The 21,132-nt window shown below is 36.4% G+C and overlaps 1 protein-coding gene across 2 annotated transcripts in view; it reads right to left on the bottom strand.

Moving 5' to 3' along the window:
* Nucleotides 1-261: 261 nt before the first annotated feature.
* KCNK2 (potassium two pore domain channel subfamily K member 2) overlaps nucleotides 262-21,132 on the bottom strand; it is a 96,325-nt gene continuing 75,454 nt past the window's right edge. For both annotated transcript variants that reach the window (XM_066361738.1, XM_066361737.1), the window contains exons 6-7: nucleotides 18,793-18,932; nucleotides 262-1,815 (exon numbers count right to left, since the gene is read on the bottom strand). In XM_066361738.1, the coding sequence (XP_066217835.1) occupies nucleotides 1,498-1,815; nucleotides 18,793-18,932 (458 nt within the window). In that variant the 3' untranslated portion in view covers nucleotides 262-1,497. The remainder of the gene's footprint in view (nucleotides 1,816-18,792; nucleotides 18,933-21,132) is intronic.

Consider the following 21,132-nt stretch of genomic DNA (forward strand, 5'->3'; position numbering starts at 1 on the left):
TGCAATTATATTTAGGGAAATCATTTTCTTTCTGCATTTTCAAAAATTATATATACAATATACAGCAGATCTAAGTATGAAAATAAAAGAGTAGCAATTGATTAGGTGCCTTTATTGTAAATTTCTTCTGAATTTTGGAAACATCCAAAGAGTTACAGGCTATAAAATTAAACTAAAAAGGATTATCGGCTTTTTCTATCAAAAAACAAACACAAAGAGCTCTCGAGATTTAAATTGTGCTATGATAGCTTTGCCTCTAACATCAGAGATGAATTATGCCTGCAGTCTGCATTTTCCATGTGCAAAATCACAGTGATCCCAGTTTCGGCTTCCGTCACAACTCCAGAGGGACACCAGTGGAAGTTTGGCCTGTGCCCAGCCTGCCTGCTGCGTTACCTCCCCTCACCTGACAAATGTCACCCAAGGAAAGAAAATCAGATAACCCTTTCATACACCAAAAAGCAAATCAATGCTGACAGGATAATATTATATTTATTAGCAAATGCTCGTCACACACTGTTTTGCTATCTTTCTGTCATCAGAATGGTAATTCACATGAATTGTCTTAAATCGCCTCCAATAATATCCACTTTTAAAGTTTTCTTCTGTCAGATCAGATCATATATATATATGGATTTTCTTCTTCCACCTTTAAAAATGTATAGTTATTAACAAATGACAAATTCCAAATACTTCCAGGAAAGAAAGAGACTGGGAGCAGCCAGTTTTACCAGTCTGGTAATAATTACAATGTACCATTGGTACCTGAGTCAAATAAATACTCAGAGGGGCCCTCTGTGCACCTCATTGCTCTGCAGTGCCTTTTACGCAATGTCCATCTAATTTGGCATCTACTCCTTCTTCGGGCATCATCATGCCAGTCATTTTACACACTGTTTCCAGCAAGGTATGGTATTCTAATGGGAGTCGTGGGGTAAAGGACTGCAGGTGAGCCTAGGGGTGGGGCAGGGAAGGAGAAACCACACATTAGCTAGAGAGGTTCTGTTTCTTCTTAAGATAAGGCACTGGCAGAAAATTTCTTAGGTAAAAGGCTGCATAAGAATTTCTTGCCATTTACAAAAAGAAATGTTGTCATCCATAAGTGGTCCGTATCTAGGCTCAGTTAGGTAGACCCTGAAAAGTTAAGGACTGACCCCTCGAAGCTACATTGTGACCAGAAACAATTACAATTCATTCTGAGGCCTTATGGCACATTAGGACTAAGGGAGAAAAACAGTCTGGGCACAAAAAGGCATCAGACATTGCTTGTTTTATTCCCCTGGTCAAAGGAAGTGGACCGTTCAACAAGCATCATCAAGAAGATAGTGCTGGCTCAGACTTCCAAATTCTCTTGATGGTAGGTGACCATGATGGGTGTATCTATTTCCCCCCCTTTGGAGTTCATGCACAATTTTAAAAAATGCTACCAGCAACAGTCTTAACGAGCATATAGAAGTCCTCACCTATGGCTATGCCTAAGGCTCTTCAAAGAGAGGTCTATTTCATATTTTCGATAACAGCAATTTCCTCGCCCGCACAGTGTGGCGTCAATCCGTTCAAATAGATACTTTCAGTTTTCAGTAAGGGAGGCAAGACATCCCTCTCGCTGGCTAGGTGGTTCACGGACAGGGTCCTCCTACAAGGAGTCAGCTCCTGGCTGTGGTTCCCCGCCAGTTCTGCAGATAGCTTCCGCTTAATGGAGGTGGCGCGCTGGAACTTGTCATAAATCTCCACACTCAGCCGCCTCCTGGTTTCCTTGAACTCAGCTGTGACATTGGCTGTCCACTCAGCAGCATGGGCTCTGAACTCTCCCACCTGGAGCAGACAGGCAGAGACAAGACAAAGAGACACCAACAGGACCGTCAACATTTTGTGTGCTTTATCTTCCGATGGTTGGATCTGCGGGGGAAAGGGGAATGTTCGAAAGGAAGACCAGCCTGTTGTAATACTGGAGGTCTGAGCATTGATGTAATAAAACAAGACGTGCAGAGGAAAGTTGCATGTTATATAGATACAGATGTAAAAAGAAATCTATGAATATAAACTCTTTCAATCAAATTAATTAGAGGTACTAAAATGTGCTTGTGTTTTGTGCATGAATCCTGTCTTTGAATCTTCTGATACCATAAAAGAGGCAATCTCCTGCCTTCCCTCTGCTTTCAGCTTAGGACGCCCCAGTGAACTCCTTTTTTTTAAGTGACATGGGATCTTCCTTACCTGGCAAGTAAATAACTATAGCTCTTTTGTTGTTGTTCTAACTTCTGTTGATTTTTTGTTTTAAACTTTGACATGGAAAATATAACTGATGGTTTCTGCTACGGTCTAAACATTAGTGTCCCCCCACCCTAAAATTCATATGTTGAAATCCTAATTCCAAAGGTAATGGTATTAGAAGGTGGGACCACTGAGAGGTGATTAATTCATGAGGGTGGAGCCCTCATGAATGGGATTAGTGCCCTTATAAGAGAGGCTCCAGAGAGCTCTCTACTTCTTCCCATGTGAGGACATAGCTCGAAGGCTCTGGCTATCAACCCAATCATCCTGGTGCTGTGATCCTGGACTTCCAGACTCCAGAACTGTGAGAAATAATGTTTGCTGTTTAGAAGCCACCCAGTATGCGCTATTTTGCTACAACATCCTGATCACATTAAGTCACTTTCTAAATATGTACTTGTGTTGAAGATTTGAATTATAAGAGGAGATATCTATATACATATATTTCAACATGATGTGTACTTATACTTGCATAGTCAGTTCCAACAAAATGGAAACTGTTCAAATATCCTCAGAAGGTAGCCTCAAACTGTAAGAATGGCTATTACCAAAAAGACAAGAAACAACAAATTTTGACAAAAGATGTGAAGAAAAGGTGACCTTTGTGTACTGTTGGTGAAAATGCAAATTGGTGCAGCCACTTTGGAAAACAGTATGGAGATTTCTCAAATAATTAAAAATAGAACTACCATATGACTTGGCAATTCCTCTTCTGGGTATTTATCTGAGGAAAATAACGGCTCTAACTCAGAAAGATATATGCACCCTCATTTTCATTGCAGCATTATTTACAACAGTCAAGATATGGAAAAACCTAAGTATGCCTCAATGGATGAATGGATAAAGAATATATATATATATATGTTATATGTTATATTTTATATATATATATATATATATGTAATACACACACACAAATAAACTACTATTCAGCCATGAAAAGAATGAAATCTTTCTTTTTGTGCCAACATGGATGGACATTGAAGGCATTTAAGTGAAATAAGTCAGACACAGAAAGATAAATACCATGTGATCTTATTTATATGTAGAATCTAAAAAATAAGAAAAAAAAGAAAAAAAGATCATAGATATAGAGAACAGATGGGGGATGGGGAGAGAGTGGGGGAAATGAATGAAGGTAGTCAGGGAGTCAAAAGATACAAACTTCTAATTATAAAATAAATAATTCATGAAGATGTAATATACAACATGGCAACTATATTAACACTGCATTGCATATTTGCTAAAAGTATAGATATTAACAGCTTTCATCACAAGAAAAATATTCTATAACTATATATAGTGACTGATGTTGACTTATTGTGGTGATCATTTTGCAATACATACAAATAGAGAATCATTATATTGTACTCCTGAAACTAATGTAATGTTAATTAAACTTCAATTTAAAAAACTAAAAAGTCCTGAAAAATGATTGAGAATGTTTGAGTCAATATTTCTGAATCATAACTCTAACTTATTAAAGTATAATTCCTTATACTTTACAGTCCAGTGGTAGTCAACCTGGTCCCTACCACCCACTAGTGGGCGTTACAGCTTTCATGGTGGGTGGTAGCGGAGCAACCAAAGTATAAATAAAATGATAGATTTAACTATAGTAAGTTGTTTTATAAAGATTTATTCTGCCAAACAGCGAAAATCCAACATAAAGTACTTGGTAAGTAATTATTATTATATGCTTTAACTTGCCGTAACTCTGCTTTATAAATTTTATAAAGTAAAGTTACTTCCCTACTTTATAAATCACCATTACTGTGGAACCGGTGAGTGGTTAGAAAATTTTACTACTAACAGAGATACAAAAGTGGGCGGTAGGTATAAAAAGGTTGACTGCCCCTGCTTTACACTGAGGTGGAGTGAAAGAGACGTATTTTCCCATGTATAAGACGCACCTTAATTTTGGGGCCTGAAATTTGAAAATAAAAAGGTATTACATAAAGTTATTGAACTCAAATTTTATTCATCATAAAATTTATACAACTCTTCATCACTTTCAAAACTCCCATCCATTAGCTTGTCCTCATCTGTGTCTGATGACGAATCACTGTCTTTACCAATGAGCACAAAAACAAGCGCAAAAAAGTGGGAAATGTAAGTAAAAAAATCTGCTGCCACTGTATAAGACACACCTAGTTTTTAGACCCCAAATTTTTTGAAAAAAAGTGCATCTTATAAATGGGGAGATATGGTAATTCCCTGTCCTGATTTTCATTTTGATTGTTCATAATTTTTTTTTAATTCACATTCTGTTTTGTTTTTTTTTTTTTTTCATTTTTTAGAAAGGAGAGAGAGAGGGGGAGAGAGAGAAGGGGGGGAGGAGCAGGAAGCATCAACTCCCATATGTGCCTTGACCAGGCAAGCCCAGGGTTTCGAACCGGCAACCTCAGCATTTCCAGGTCGACACTTTATCCACTGCGCCACCACAGGTCAGGCTGATTGTTTATGATTTGACTATTGGAAGTCTCCTTGTCTCTACCCCAGGTCAATCCCTTTATTGTGTTAGTAACAGACAGTGTCACAGGACCTAAAGAGAATTTTCATTGTTCTCAGTTTGAAAATTTTAAAAATAATTGCAGGTCGTAAATGATGACAATGTGGATGGACCTTGAGAACATTATAATGAGTGAAATAAGTAAATCAGAAAAAGCTAAAAACGATATTATTTCACACATAGGTGGGATACAAAAGTGAGACTCATGGACATAGATAAGCGCAGTGGTTACCAGGGGGAGAGGGGGTGGGAGAAGGGGGAGGGGGTTGCAAGAAGGATGTAAAGAGGGACAAATATAAGGTGGCGGAAAATAATTTGACTTTGGATGATGGATTTACAACATAATCAACTGTTCAAATGATGTAGATGTTTACCTGAAATCTATGTACCCTTGTTGATCAATGTCACCCTGCTAAACTTAATTTTCTAAAGTAAAAATATAATTGCAGGTCTTTTAAATGTTTGGTTTGTATCAACTGCATTTCTAAAATTACTTTTCTCCAAATAACCCTGCAAAATGCCAGCTGAGTTTCTTGCCAAGAGAGTAAAGCTGATTTGTGAGAAGCAGTACTTCCTTAAATTTTCTATTTCTCTCTGATCTGTTTCTGAGCCACACTTTCGTGATCGGAAGACATAATCCAACCCTGACTTTTGATAAAATAAATTCCAAGGTGCATGTCATCTAAAAGTGTCTGCTCCAAAAGGCATACGTCACTCTGTCCCCACCAGCTGGGGTTGCCTGAAACGACACTGTTGAGTCTTAGCTAACATGTAAGAGGCTGTAGTTTTAACCCATGCTGTTGCATGAGTTCTGTTTCCTATAAAATTCAACAAACATTCACTGAGAAGTTGAGCATTAAACTTGTTGCCTCATATATCTAGATGAATCTGCGAAATCCTTCAAATTTAGACTAATTCTAACTTAAATTTTGTTTTTTGACCATTAATAGATGAGTAATCATCACATTTTGCCACTACTCTAAACTGTCTATTTTCATAAATGAATATCTCAGCAACATTTTTCCAATTATGTGCAGGTAGCTACTTACAGTGCAAATTTATAGTATGATGTGGAAATGTAGCAATAGCAACTCTGCCTGTCCTCTCTGGCAAGATAGCAATTTAAATTTTCTTTCTCTCAAAGCCCTCACCAATCATTTCCCTTGAATCTTTCTTCCTGTTTTCACTTCATGCACAAGACCATGTTTTTTGGCTGTCCTACAATCTTTAAAAGTCATTTTCTCTCTACAGATCTTATCCTGCCTTATCTATATTCTCTATTCTAATTGGTTTTAATTTTTCTTCTTATATAATTCGTAATTAACTCTGAGTAATCACTTGTTATAGGTTAGCTGGACCCTTTCATGGAGTCAGAACTGGCTGAGGTATTCCATCTGAAACCCTGTAAGGGTTTTCCTGTTACCAACAGTCAACTCAGGTACCCGTGGTCCCTCCTTATCTGTGGTTTCAGTTACTTTGGTTTCAGTTATCCACCATGAATCATAGTCTGAAAAAATTACATGGAAAATTCCAGAAAGAAACAACTCATAGATATTAAATTGGGCGCCATTTTGAATAGCACGGTGAAAACTCCTGCTGACCCCTGGGGGAGGTAAATCATCCCTTTGTTCACCCAGCACTTCCATGCTGTAGACACTTCCCACCCATTAGTCACTTAGCAGCCATCTTGGTTATGAGACTGACTGTTGTCTTGACACAGTGCTTATATTCAAGTCACTCTTATTTTACTTAATGATGGCTCCAAAGAGCATGAGTAGTTTAAACTTGACCATAGACCTGTATATACGGGGGGGAAAGTATACATAGGGTTCAGTACTATCTGTGGTTTCAGACATCCACTGGGGGTCTTAGAATGTATCCCCCATGGACAAGGGGAGACTGCTTTCTCTGGATAATACTAGCAAGAGCTTCCATTTTTCTTTAAAAGATATTCTATTTACTTGCAGATCTCATTGGTTTTGATGTGGGCAGAATAACCCGGATGAGCATGTATGGCCACTCAGTAATTTTCTTCACCAGGGCTACAACTGGAGAGCTTTTTGTCATCTTTGACCAAGGCTTGTTCCTATCCCTTGACAGTGGGATTTTCATTTACTTTTCTCAGATGCTTACATACCTTAATGACTTGAGGAAAGTTAAATAGTAAAAGCAGGTAGATGAGTTGAAAACATTAAATCTGTAAAAATAATTTGAAGTGTATTTTGCACTTTACTTTCAGAGGGTGCCTAGACTATAATTCCCGATAATTATCATTAATTCATTTTCTGAAGTATTGACATTTCATTGTACTGTTGAACTGTATTGTTAAAGGGAACAATTCAAATCATTCTCTTTACCAACCAAGGTAAAAAAAGAAAAACTAAAATAATTACTAAGTGCCACATTATCTTGACAGAACAGTACATGATGTTTTTCTTGGGTTTTCAGACAAGTATATGTAAAATTCATAAGGTCTCCTTAGTCTAAACTGCTTTTTTTAGTTAACAATTTCTCTATTTCTTAATATCACACATATTAACATAATTTTATAAAGGTTAAGCACAATAGTTTTAATAAAAATGATGTCAAGAAAAATAATATTAATATGATTTTAAATAATATTTTTCTTCTAAAAATTTGAAAATATTGTATCTCATGTATATATACATAATGTTGTTGTGCAGCTTCAAAACCAAACATTCATTTGTTGTAGAGTAAATATAACTTCTTAATTTTTGTCATTGTAATAACACAAGGTCATTGTGTCACTGGCCATCCTTGAAATTCTCCCCAGTGGTTTGGTACCAGGGTTCCTTTAACAATACATTTTATGAGCTCCTCTAACTTACACAACAGCTTATTGTACTAAAGATGGGACTGTGAAAAGTCATAAAACAATAGAAAATACTTTAGGTACTTTTTATGAAATTCCACATACTCTGGTGTGATTGAGTTATAGTAACTAGATATTTGTCTGTTAGCACACTGGAAAACTCTGTAACTGGAGGTGGGAGTGGAGAGGGAGGATGATCATCTGGTAAGTTCTTAAAAGTGTATAGCTATGAGAAAAAGACCAAGTCAAAAGTAATAACTGAATGAAGGGGTAGGCTGACACCTTAAAGCATTCCCCACAAAATAAATTCATTATATAACTAAATCCAAACATTTAATGATGTTTCAAAACTTACTCAGGAAGCTTCAATTTAATTATAGTTTACCAGTAACAAAAGAGCATTTTATGCTGATTATAGGAATAAAAGACCTGGTCACAAAAAAAAAAAAAAAGTCTTGTTTCCTTTCCTCTTCCATTTTGCTTCCTAAACAAGTCATCCCAAAGACAGTCAGGGGTGAGTGGAACAAGAGAGAAAGGGGCAGGGGTGTTAAGGAAGAGCTGTGAGCCACAGTAGACTGTCAGAGCTAGACCAGCTAGTCCCCAGGAGGGGACTCAGGACACAGGGTGGCAGCCCAGTGTCAGCGGCAGCCTGAGAGGGGTGAGGAGGACGACCTTCAACAGGGAGGCTCAGTATACAGTGCTGGGGACCAAGCACAGTGGGGAGGGCAGCCCTCTGGGGCGGGATGGTGGCAGGAGTGGCAATTCAAGCCCAGCTACATATAAAGAGACTGACCAAAACATATATGAGAATAACAGCAATCACTGTAAGAGAAAGGAATTACAAATAAAAAAATACAGAAAACTGGAAGGAGCTCATGTGCTGCACTGGAATTAGGGATATTGGGATGAACCCATGGTTTTCAAAGTATATGGATATAAAAGAAACATAGACAGAAATATGTATGTGCATAAATATAAAACACATTTCTTAGCTCTGCCTACCTGGTACTATCAGGGGTACCAGGGAGCAGTGACAACCCCATTAGCAATGAGCACCCAAATCTTCCTTTCTAAATACCATCACCCACTAAAAGAAACCATGACTCCTTGAAGAAATTCATGTTTCCAGGATTGGTTGACATTTATAGAAATCCTCTGAAGTAATGGACAGGTCATGTATAGCTGTTCACTTTGACAAAGATGAAATGCAGGAAGGAACAATAGCAGTATGACATGCAAAGGTATTTCCAAGAACTGCGTCAGATAGAAAAAAAACAGTAAGTGATGTGAATTTACCCATCAATTTCATGGCCTTTGCCGTTATCTTTTTATGCTTTTCCTTTCTAACTCTTTGAAATGGTATCAATTAAGGACAGTAAATTTCTGGAAGAAAATACACCATCTATAAAATTATCATAGAAGACACAGCTCTGCTTTAAAACACATTACTGCCAGAGATTCCCAGTCCATATTCTATAATATAGACTATAATCTGTATCATAATATCAATTTATAGATGTGCTGTCCACTCCAGGGGCCTCTGCCATTCTGGCTATTAGAGACTTCACATATGGCCAGTCTGATCTGAGATGTTTTGTAAGTGTAAAAATATAAACCAGATACCAAAATTTTATTACAAAAATACCTCAATCATAAATTTTATATTATTCCAAATGATAGTAGTTTAGATATATTAGGTTAAGTAAAAAATATTATTAAAGTTAATTTCATCTATTTCTTTTATTTTCTTAATGAGGCTAACAATAAAACATTAAGTGACCTATGTGGTTTGCATTTCTGTTTTGCGTTATATTTCTATCAGACAGCCTGGTCTGTAGAATGTCCATCCATTGTGCTATCCTTAAATTGGACCACACAGAATAATGCTTTTATTGTTTTATGAATGTGTAGAAAAACTTTCAGGAAGAAATGCAAGAGTAATCACATATTTTTGGAAAATAATGCAAAACCAAACATTTCAACAAGTAAAAGTAGCAGAGGATTAAATAATGCAACGTGTTCACATGTTCACAGCACGTGACCAAGGGCTCAGGGCCACCTTTCCCAAACCCAGGAAAGAATTGCCAAATTGCTTCTACAGAAATGGGACTTGCTCTGTCTTTCAAGAGTGCCACTGTATTTCTATCCATGTGGCCAAACTGTAATGAGGCTGCCTAAGAAAGGAAAAAGGCAGGGAATACAGAAGGAACAAGGCCGGCTAGCTCTCTCCCGAGAAGAGCCCTGGGGGCTTACGCTGGGTATCGTAAACATGGAATCGGAAATACCGTGAACCTGTCTCCCCAGCTGTGTCCACCAATGACTTACAGATTTATAATTCAGAGAAAAACAAGTCCATTGAAGGTAAGGATAAAACATAGGAAGTGTCCATGGTAAGAGGATAGTCAAAGAGCTATATTATAATATTCCTTCAACAAATACCTCTGAAGTGTCTTGAAAGGCAGCATGGTGGGCACACACACCTCCACCTCTCACCTGCAGAAGTCGGAACTCTCCAGAGCACCTGCTAGGACTGCACACAGGCAGTCCCTGGGTTACAGATGGAATAGGTTCTGTAGGTTTGAAAATGTTTAAGTACATATCTATATGCACAGAAAGGTAAAAATAAATACTGTATTAAGACAAACATCTGTCTAAGTTGCATTTAAGAGGTAAATGTACCTGTTTCAATTTACATACAAATTCAACTTAAACACAAACCTATATAGAACCTATTTCGTTCGTAACCTGGGAACTGCCTGTAATTAGTAAAGAACCTCACCAAGAGAAGCAATGAAAACAGAATCCCTTCCTTTCCACTGCTAATTTCCTTGGGCAGACTGGTTTCTATATATAGCATTTATATCACCTTAATGCTTTAGAGAACACAATTTGACCTATTTTTGTCTAGATCCATTAACAGACAGCTTTGTTATATGCAATGGGTTTCTATTACACCTTGGTCTGGTTATTTTATGAAGCCTGTGTTACCATGAGTTCTAAAGGGGTAAGAAATAGTCAGGAAGGTGAAAAAAGGCAGGGTGAAGCAATGACAAATCTGAATACCCATCCAGGTATCTTGCCAGTGTTACTTAAGATTTTTGATTTGACACTAACTGCAAACCCAGCTTCATTATCGCTCACATTAAACCGGTGCTCAAAGTGGGCACTGGGACGGAACTTTTGCCTACGTCTGATGGTAACAGCTTCAGGGCTTGTAACAAAGCTCTCAAAGCCTTTAACTATTCCCAAGTTCCCCTCTCACTAGCCTCCTTCTCTTCTTTTCCTTCAGATGTAAAAGTTGATTGCTTGTACTTTTTCAATATTGGAAGATAGCCCTTTGTAGAGAAAGAGAAAAAAAACAGCCGATTAACCAATTCATTTTTTTTCTAGTTTAAAAATCTCTTTAAACTGCTAGACTCTCCAATCAGAGAGGAGCTACACCTCTGATTGCTTCGTGAGACAAGATGCCCAGTTCCCTGAGAGCTTTGGAAAATACGAGAATATCATACTATTCGTGGGTGCCAAATATGGACAAATGGAACTTATTTTTAATAGTAAAGAAGTTCAAAGAAGCAATGATAAATTATACATGTCTAAAGTTGTTTCTGGCTCAATCAGAAGTGTTAAATAAGGCATGCTTCCAGAGACTCACAAGGAGACAATAGGAAAATATGAGTTAAACATAGAATCTTTATCAAATATGAAATTCGAGAACTTTCCTAATTTCCTAAGAACTTTTGAAACAACACTTTTCAGTTATGTGCTGTCAACTTATAGAACTTCCAATCAGTACAACCTCCAGTTTATTTGGCACAATATGGGTTCTAGAGGCAACCTAAAATTATGTTCCTGACACTTCCTCTGTTTATGTTAAGGAAGTACTGTTTTATGAGATCCAGCTTCAGCATATTACTATATAATAATAACTATCATTTGTAATAATTCTACAGCTTGCAATGCTTATAAATTTGGGGGAACACATTTGTAAGGTTGAATCTGCTTATTTAAAATAAGAAGAGTGCTCTAACTTGGTCAGTTTCCATTGGTTCTCAACCTTTCTAATGCCGTGACCCCGCAATACAGTTCCTCATGTTGCGGTGACCCCAAACCAAAAAATAATTTTGGTGGCTACTTCATAAATGTAATTTTGCTACAGTTATGATTCAGAATGTAAATACCTGATATGCATTATGTATTTTCCGATGGCTTTAGGCGACCCCACCGGGGTTGCGACCCACAGGTTGAGAACCACTGCATTAGTCCTCCTTCACAAAACCAGTAACGATGGCCTCACTTTCCCAATGCATGAGAAGAATTGCTTGAAGCATGTGAGGTTTCCCACTGATCATACACAGGGTAAGAAAACTTTTTCTCTTTTGGATATAACATTTCCTGTTTTAATAGGCTATAAATATTAAGTTGCTTTAGATTAGAATATCCAATATCATATTTAATAATATAAATGTCCATCTCTATATTAGGGGAGGGCATATTTTCATATATTATACATGTATAATATATATTATATACTGTATTATTATTGTGTCAACCTAGTCTTCTACTGGTTTGGTCCCTGAGTGATAAGCAGAATCTTGTAATATGCCACCAAGCTGGGGGTTGAGGAGCAAGATGTTCAAGAGGGGACCCTTTCAAAAGATGACCAATGGACTCTAGGAGCCATATTGCCTGCTTACCCAGCAAAAAGTTTTTCTTTTTCTGTCTGTAAGTCCTTTGAATTATCCTCCAGCTTTCCATAAAGTTATAAATTGGTTCAGCCTCACATTAGCTGTGTTATGGGGAATAAAGTAAGGGATTTATATTCATGATTGGAGTGTTTGGCCCCAGAGAGGATTTCGGTGTCAGGAGAAGCAGTTATGGTGTGGCCAAGTGAGAAAAGATTCAAGCTACAGTCTAGAGTGACAAGAGTAACAGGGATAGATTTCCAGAACACCCAACCAGAACAAATTACTCTTTGAGTGGAGATGACATAATCAGTCTATACATAAACAAAACAGAATTTGGAAAAGTTTTTAGCCAAGTAATAACTAAAGAAAGTATAGTGCAAATATCTAGCCAAATATAATTTTGACTAATGTATAGAACATAATCTAATGTATAGATTATAATATGAAAAGTCTATTCATAGAAAAAGGTTTGTAAATACAGTGCCTGAGAATATTAGATTGAACCATATGAAATTATAATTCTTAAGGTCAAAAATAGTTGAATGTTAACAATTTTATATGGTTCAACCTAATAAATTTCAAAGTGATATTATATAAGAATAGCCTGCTCTTTACATCTGTGTTTACTTTGGCATTAGGAGTTGGTTTTATGAAACAAGATCAGTCCAGAAGGCTTTGTTTTGGAACATTTACATATAAAACAGATTTAATATTATTCAATATCAGAAACTGCATTTTCACAGGAACAGAAATATCATATCTGGTCTCCATACAAACTTAAAATCCATCTATAATTTCTTTAAAAATCAGGTTTTTCTGTTTTATTTCAACTCTTACTCAATGTTTCTATTTTCATGAAGCCACTAGCAAACCTTAAATATGGAAAATGCAGATAACATAATAGTTTAAATAATATATATGCAGATAATATATCTAAGTCCATCAGAGATTTGGAAACTAAAATAAAATAAATTCTCCAAATGATGATGATGATTTTAACTCTTTCCTTCAATTAGATCAACAATGTTTATGGAGTTTTACTGGATTAGTGAAGATAGAAGAAGTTAAAATTGACAACAAACAGCCTTTTAATCTTAGTGGTTTCAAGAAAAGGTTAATTTCTTGCTATGCTAATGCCCATGGCAGGGGCGCTGCTCACTGTGCTTACTCAGGGACCTGTGGCATGGCACCATGACCTCCTATGGTCACTGTGCCAGAGGCAAGTACGCTCTTGAGGGTCATAGGCACAGTTCAGTCTTCTTCCCATTCCCTTACATCAGTTCTTCCCACAATTCATCATTCAGAACTATTCATACAGTGCACCAACCTCAAGGGAGAGGAAGTTCAATGCTAGTGTGTCTGAAAGGGGAGAGAAATAGAACTATTTCATGAGGAAGAACAGCGGTTCTCCTTTGTTCAGAAAATAGATTTTATACATCTGTGTTTGTCTGTGTGTATGCATGCACACACACACATTATTAATTGGAAATATTTCTTTGGTTCAAATCAGTGTGAGAAAGGAAGAACTAAGTTCCCTTACTACAATTAGGGTGCCATCCACTGAACACTAAATAACCACCGTGCTTTGTTGTAAAAGATGATCAAATAATCCCTGATTGAACTTCAATGTTTCTCCTCTTTTCTCAGCTCAAACCAACCACAAATATTCTTTTAGAAAGCCATCTATGAAGAGGAACTATAAAACAAATTCATTTTGTTGGGCCAACTTTGTAAGCACGCTTGTGTTCTCATCAAACACGAGTTTCATTTTTTGTAAAATGTGATTGATTTTAGCTCTGATTCTAGGCAAGCACAGTACTTCAGTTTGATGCAGAACGTCCAAAAACAATTTTAAAAGCCAAGTTCATAGTGCCTGCTTTTCCTAACACAAATTCTCAGAACAGATGACAGTTTCAAAACAGTCAAAGAGATAGATAACATTATATCTCGATGTATTTAATCCCCACAATGTGCTCTCTAGCTAAAAAAAAATGAAATTACTTATAAAGGGCTCTGAGGCAAAAACTATTAACTTACTTTTTTTATTATGAACAAATGAATAGAAAAATGACTCTCAATTGCCATTACCAGATTGCATTCTGTGAAATACTTGAAGCAAAAAGAAGATACAATTTATAAACAGTGAGAGTTCAAATTAAAATCTAAAAAGAAAAAAGAAAGAAAGAAAAATCTTCCTACATGTGTTTATTTTTTAAAGTAACAATTGAAATACTCTCTTGGTTTCATAAAAGTAAAATACAAATGGATTCTACCTCGGTCACATCAGGACCCCAGGTAATCTGTGGCTCTAATTCCAGAAGAGAATTAAGAGAACGGTAATGCATAGTTTTAAGAAACATTTAATGTAGAAACTACTTTTCAAGTCCACAGAACATTCAACATATTTAAAATTCCTATACCTGCTTCTCTCTAGGCTATTCTGGAGTCTGGGTTTGTGGTTAACTTCCAGCAATAAAATACCATAATGTTTTCTTACTTATTTTTTTTGTTTGCATTTACCTACTTCAATCAAATAAGATGTTCAGGCATGTAAGCACTCAAAGAGTTTGATGCCCAAATAGAACAATGTATGATGATATAGAGATACTTGTTTTAGAACTTTACAGGATTGATTTAGGACAATATTTGATACTAATTTTTCTGAAGAAAAGAACAAGCATTTAGTAAGCATTTGTCATACCCATACTATACCCACTGAGTCTCCAAGCAGTCCCATAAAGGCGATTACATCTTTAATTCCTTTAATTTTATAAGGAAGTGGAGAGTCAGAAAGATTAAGTATTTCGGTGAAGTTTGCAGAGCTAATAAACAGTTAAGGTAGAATTAAGTCTCAGTTCTATGGTTTCCAATGCCCATGCATTTTTCAGAAATCATACGAATCATTTCTATTCATTTAAGGGTTATAACTTTAGGTTACAAGATTTATTGATCTATATAGGAACACAATTAGTGATCAAACTATTCACAAAGCAATTCTTTGCAGCTATACAGAAACAGATGGGTTAGAGTCGGGTACTTATTTCTATTATTGATATGACCTATATATAATACAAAAAAGAAGAAGAATGAAAGAATAACAAACTCATAACCAAGTTCTTGAGCCTTTGGAAGGCAGCATAGCAAAAAGGCTAGAAGACTGGGCTGAGAAGTCAAGCCATCTGGGATGATTACTGACCCTACCACTTACCCATTAACTAGCTGTGTAACCTTAAGCAAATCACTTTATTCACCTCCCTGTACTGCAGTTTCCTTATTAGCAATTGTTATTTGACAGAAATTATTACTTCAAATCATTATTTAATATTTTTAAAAGAAATAAACATATTCTAGAAGAAAATTATTTCTACTTTTTACCACTCTCAAATCCTATTTTTTGGCATCAACGTTGACTTGTAGAAAACTTCCTAACATCAGACCCTCAAAGGTTCATAGTGTGTAACATCAGACTGAGACTGCACACAGACACATAATTTGGGGTCTTTTTACAGAAATGACTATTCATAAAATTCACCTGGAAATTAGACATGCACTCATGTGAGAGAGTATCCTTTGTTTTTTCACATTTTCTGTTAAATCTGTGACCAAATTTTGTCACTTCCCTAAACCATATTTTAAATTAGAAAGCACACATCTGTTCAAATTGACAATTTCATATCAACTGGCTCCACTGTCTGGAGCAGCTGCAGCTCCGGCGGGTTCACATGAACTTGCTCATGGCCTTTCCCCACTTGAGCTCCCTACAGATGCGTCACCAGAAAGGACATGTTACTCACAAGGCAGGGTAGAAGCCAAAAAGAAAAAGAAAAAAAAAAAACAAAAACAGTTCACTCCTTTTCAGCATTTAATAGCATGAAAACACAACAATACATCTGAGACTTTTGGTGGAGAATCCTGAAGATCACACAGAAGTAGGCACACAAACTTGTTTTTCATGTTGAGTAAACAATTAATGTAGAATTTATCTCAGAGAATGGTATTATGGCCTGAAATGCATTCTCCACAAATTTGTATGATGAAGCTCTACCCTCAATATGACTGAATTTGAAGATAAGGCCTTACAGGAGGCGGTTAAGGTGAAATGAGGTCACAAGGATGGAGCTCTAAGCCAAGAGCACTGGTGTCCTTATACAAGAAAGCCACCAGGGCTCTGCCTCTCCATGCATTTACACAGAGAAGGGCCGTGTGAGGACACATCAGGAAGGCACCACCTGCAAGCCGAGGAGAGAGACCTCCCAGAAACCACTGCTGCTGGCACCTGCAGCCTCCTGCACTGGGAGGAAATAAATTTGTTATTAAAGCCACCCAGCCTGTGGTGTGGTGTGATGGCAGCCGAAGCACTAGGACAGGTGGTCATCGCATTACTCTGGGGAAGTGTGCTGATGCTCTGTCCCAGTGAGTCCCAGCCCCAAAGCAGTGGCTCGTCACATACAGCTTTTAAATCTTTAATCAAATATTATTCTTCTATATTAAATATACCAATGTAATAAAGATAAAATTTTACCCTTGTTCTATATTTGCCTTAGTGGCTTTCAAACTGTGATCCATAATTATATTAGCATGTACATATGCATGTATATACACAATATAGAGTATGTTTATAATATATGTGTAATATATATTTCACAAAATAAGACGATTTTTAATTATCTAAATATAAGAGACATTCTGCTCACTTATGTTTTATTTAAAAAACTAAATGCAAGTACATGTTTTTTTAAAAAAAAACCATTTGAAACAAAGCCAATTTATGGCTAGATGTTTGAGAAATTCTCTTTTTAGCTATGTCATCTAACATCTAAAGTAGTTCCTATTTACAATTTCTTTTTTCTCTTAGCATCTTAGAATCTTTTAAAGAGCACTGAAAATACATTGTAGTGGAAATAATCACAACTAATTCTCTCCCTCACCCTTTTCCCTCTCCCTTCACCCCAAACATTGAGCCTAAGACTAAGGGAAATCAGTTGGAAGCTGGTACAAAACAGAACTGTTCACATGATTTAAATTAGAATGTCAAGCATATTATCTTGCTGATTTGTTTATAATAAAAAGAGTTCAGTTTTACAGTACCACAAAGATACAGATGAATGCTTAACATGTGAATTCCCTACTGAGAAATATATAAATAATATCCATGAAGGGAAATATTGGGTAACCTACACTCTTCCTAATTACCAGAGGTACCTTAAGAAAGTATATGATTTGAGGAGTTTCAAATAAAATTATTTGTTTGTAAAGAGAAATTAATTTTATCATTTCCTATCTTATTCTATTTCTTTTGGGTATATGTTCAAAAAAACAACACTTGTGTCAATCAAAGATTTTGATACTGGTGTCTCTTGGCCTCTGAACAGCAGATAATGAAGGAGGGGGATAATTAAAAGAAGAAATGGGTACATGAGGTACAGGTTTTAGAGATTTGTTCTTCTCTGGAAAAATTATTAAAGTTGGCTAAGACCCAGAAGCAAAAAATTCAGAATTCATAATAAAACCCTACTCTGTCACACTCAAACTAATAATATTTCTGGATCTGGAAATATAAAATCAAAATTTAATTTTCAAACTATAAAATTTTAAAATTAGATTTAAATTCTCCAAAATGTCATGAGCCAAAATTCTAATGTTCCTTTCTATATATATAGTTGTTCAAATGAAGTAAAACATTATATTTTTGAGTAGCTGAAATTTGTACATAAAGAAATTGGCCATAACGCATACAGCTTTGGGACACATATGTGTGTGTACATCTACTAGCACACACTTATGCAGACATAACATAAAAGGAAATAATTGAATAAAGTAAGAAAAATTCAACATTATATAGCACAGTCACTTTTTCATGCTACTGATATCTAGACACAAATATTTTCTGTTGTACTTTAAAGAATAAAATTACTTTATTCTTTTGAGAAAAAAGAAATAAAAGAGAGAGAAATAATAAAAAAAAAAACATTTTAATTTCATCTTTTATTACAAATTACCCTAAGTACTTAGATAGCATCTGGAACATGCAGTATTTTGCATTTGGTAAGTGAGTGAATTATAACTCATATGATAACCTTGTTCAACCAATTCACACACCAAACATAAATAGTTAAAATTAAATAATGTTAAAACTATTTTAAAAAGCAAATGTAAAAAAATTTTAATTTTTGTTAAAAGTAGCTGAACAGGTGTGGTTTTGCAAACTTTTTTTCAATTGAATTTATTAGGGTGACACTAGTTCACATAATTATATAGGTGTCAGGAGCTCAGTTCTACAGCACACCTTTGTGCACTGTATTATGTGCTCACTCCTCCAAGTCAAGTCTCCATCCATTATCATTTACGCCCCATACCCTCTTCCACCTCTGCTCCCAGAAACCAACTCACTGTGATCCGTGTCCATGAGGATCCTTTTGCCCAATCCCTCCACCTCCCTCATCCCATCCCCCCTGAACCCCCACCCTTGAAAATGTCTTAATTCTCACCTCTTCCTTTGTCTTTTTCGATATCACCCGTAGCCAGTCTCCAATCATGCTCAAGACAGCAGCAAAGTAAGCAAGTCCTACAAGGATCCAAAACCACACGACAGGCTTATAGAAGTCTAGATATTCAATATCTGATCCCCCTGTGAGAAAGAAAACAAAGTAGAACAAAATGACTCCAAATATATAAACTTTAACAATATAGACATTTGCAAAAATTACCAACGGAATTTTGGCTTGTAAAAGATAGCAATCATCTTGTCAACTGTTCCATGCTGTTTTCTTCATATAGAATTCCTCCTTTTCCTTCATGTAATCCTTATCTATTTTTCAAGAACCAGTTGAATAAGTTTTTCTTAATGAGACATTTCATTAATTCTCCAGGTCATAATTATTTATTTATTTATTTATTTATTTATTTATTTATTTATTATTTATTTAGTGAGAGAGACATAGGAACAGATAGGGACAGACAGAGAGATAAGAAGCATCAGTTCTTCATTGTAGTACCTTAGTTGTTAATTGATTGCTTTCTCATATGTGCCTTGACTGGAGGGCTACAGCAGAGTGACCCCTTGCTCAAGCCAGAGATCTTAGGTCCAAGCCAGTGATGTTGGGCTTCAAGCCCGCAACCTTTGGGCTCAAGCCAGCAACCATGGGGTCACATCTACGATCCCATGCTCAAGCCAGTGACCCCACGCTCAAGCTGGATGAGCCTGTGCTCAAGCTGGCGACCCCAGGGCTAGGAACCTGGGTCCTCAGTGTCCCAGGTTGATGCTCTATCCACTGCACCACCACCTGGTCAGGCTCATGTTTCTTTTTTATTTATTACAACGTATCTTCTGAGTAAGTCTATCACTTTACTCCAAGTTCTCTTTCCATCTCTATTTTAACAAGTAGAAGACAGATGACCCTTTTTTTTTTGGTATACATTTAATTAAGTAAATTTACCTTATTGTCAACTAATTTATATGAACCATTCAATACATGCTAACCAATCAATTCTATGCCAACCTGGACAAAGTGTGAGTATTAATTTTAAATCATTAGTACAACAGGTTGATAACAAAGGCCAGACAATGTCTTGGTGGGTCTCACTTTTGCAAGTGATACTGCCATTCTCTATTCTCTGACTGTCGAGAGGAATTCCCATGTTTGTCACAAATTTTAATCTCTAGCTTTTTGAGAAAAAAAAATTGGCAAAGGAGCTCTTCTGCTTTATTCTAATCTTTATTTCTCCATTCATTTGGTACAATAACTGTGCCTATGAGAATGTGAATCCATTTCAACACATCCCGACTTCGGCTCATATTAATGGGGCACTTTATTAAATCCCAAACACTGAACGGTGACTTTTTTCATAAGAGATGGAAACAAGTCTCCCTCTTGAGAAATTCATAATGTAGCCTGAGAAAGCTTCACATAGGCAATTAACCATAATGGGCTGTATCCAGTGATAGTGAATGGTAATAAAATCACACAGGAGAAGGCATAGAGGAAGGAATTTTACTTTTGGAAGGGGGAAGGTGAGAAGACAGAATATAAGTCTGAAGTGATGAGGATGAAAACAGAAAAGTTTAGGTGGAAATGTGTGGTGTATTCAAAGGACTTCTAGTAGTCACTAAAGCTATATACGAATGAGTGTCAGAAAGTAGATGGGTAGAAGAGAAGAATCTAGAAAAAGTAAGTTGTGCCAGGTTATAAGGACTTGCTCTGATGCGATGGAGAGTAGGTAAAAGTGGACAGGCAGCTAAGTCCTAAATTCACGTTTGACTACATGCACCGAGAGATCCGGTGGCAGAAAGGGACCGACTGGAAAGCTCATTAGAAACATTTGTTCTGAATGAGCTAAGAAATGAGTGTGCCTGAGTTAGAGGTGGACTGGGGAAAAAAGGAGGCATTCTGGAGGCAGAAACCAGGCATTAATGACTGCTTAGCTGGCGTTAGAAGGGAAAGAAAGGCTCTGGAACGACCAGAGCCCCTCACTTAGGTGAGGGTGCCAGCACCTGAACAGGAAATGGGAAGAAACAGTAACTGAAAAAAAGAGAGAAAAGTAATTTAAATTGCAACATGATAGGTTTAACATACTTGAGGTACAAACAGGTGGAGATACCCAGTAGGATCCTTCAACACAGATCTGCTGTTAACAGGATATAGCAGCAAATAAGGATTTTAGGGCAAACAGCAAAGAGATTGGGATGTTTAAACAGGGGCCATGGAGGTACTGAATTCTTAAAAATTCAACCATAAGAACAGCAAATCGCATTAAAAATCGAATTAAAATTTTGACTGTAACATTACTCTATATAAATTAGACTTTGTTTTATGAGGAGTTATTTTTTG

The sequence above is a fragment of the Saccopteryx leptura genome, chromosome 2 (assembly GCF_036850995.1).
Source record: "Saccopteryx leptura isolate mSacLep1 chromosome 2, mSacLep1_pri_phased_curated, whole genome shotgun sequence".
In the NCBI taxonomy this organism is placed as follows: Eukaryota; Metazoa; Chordata; class Mammalia; order Chiroptera; family Emballonuridae; genus Saccopteryx; species Saccopteryx leptura.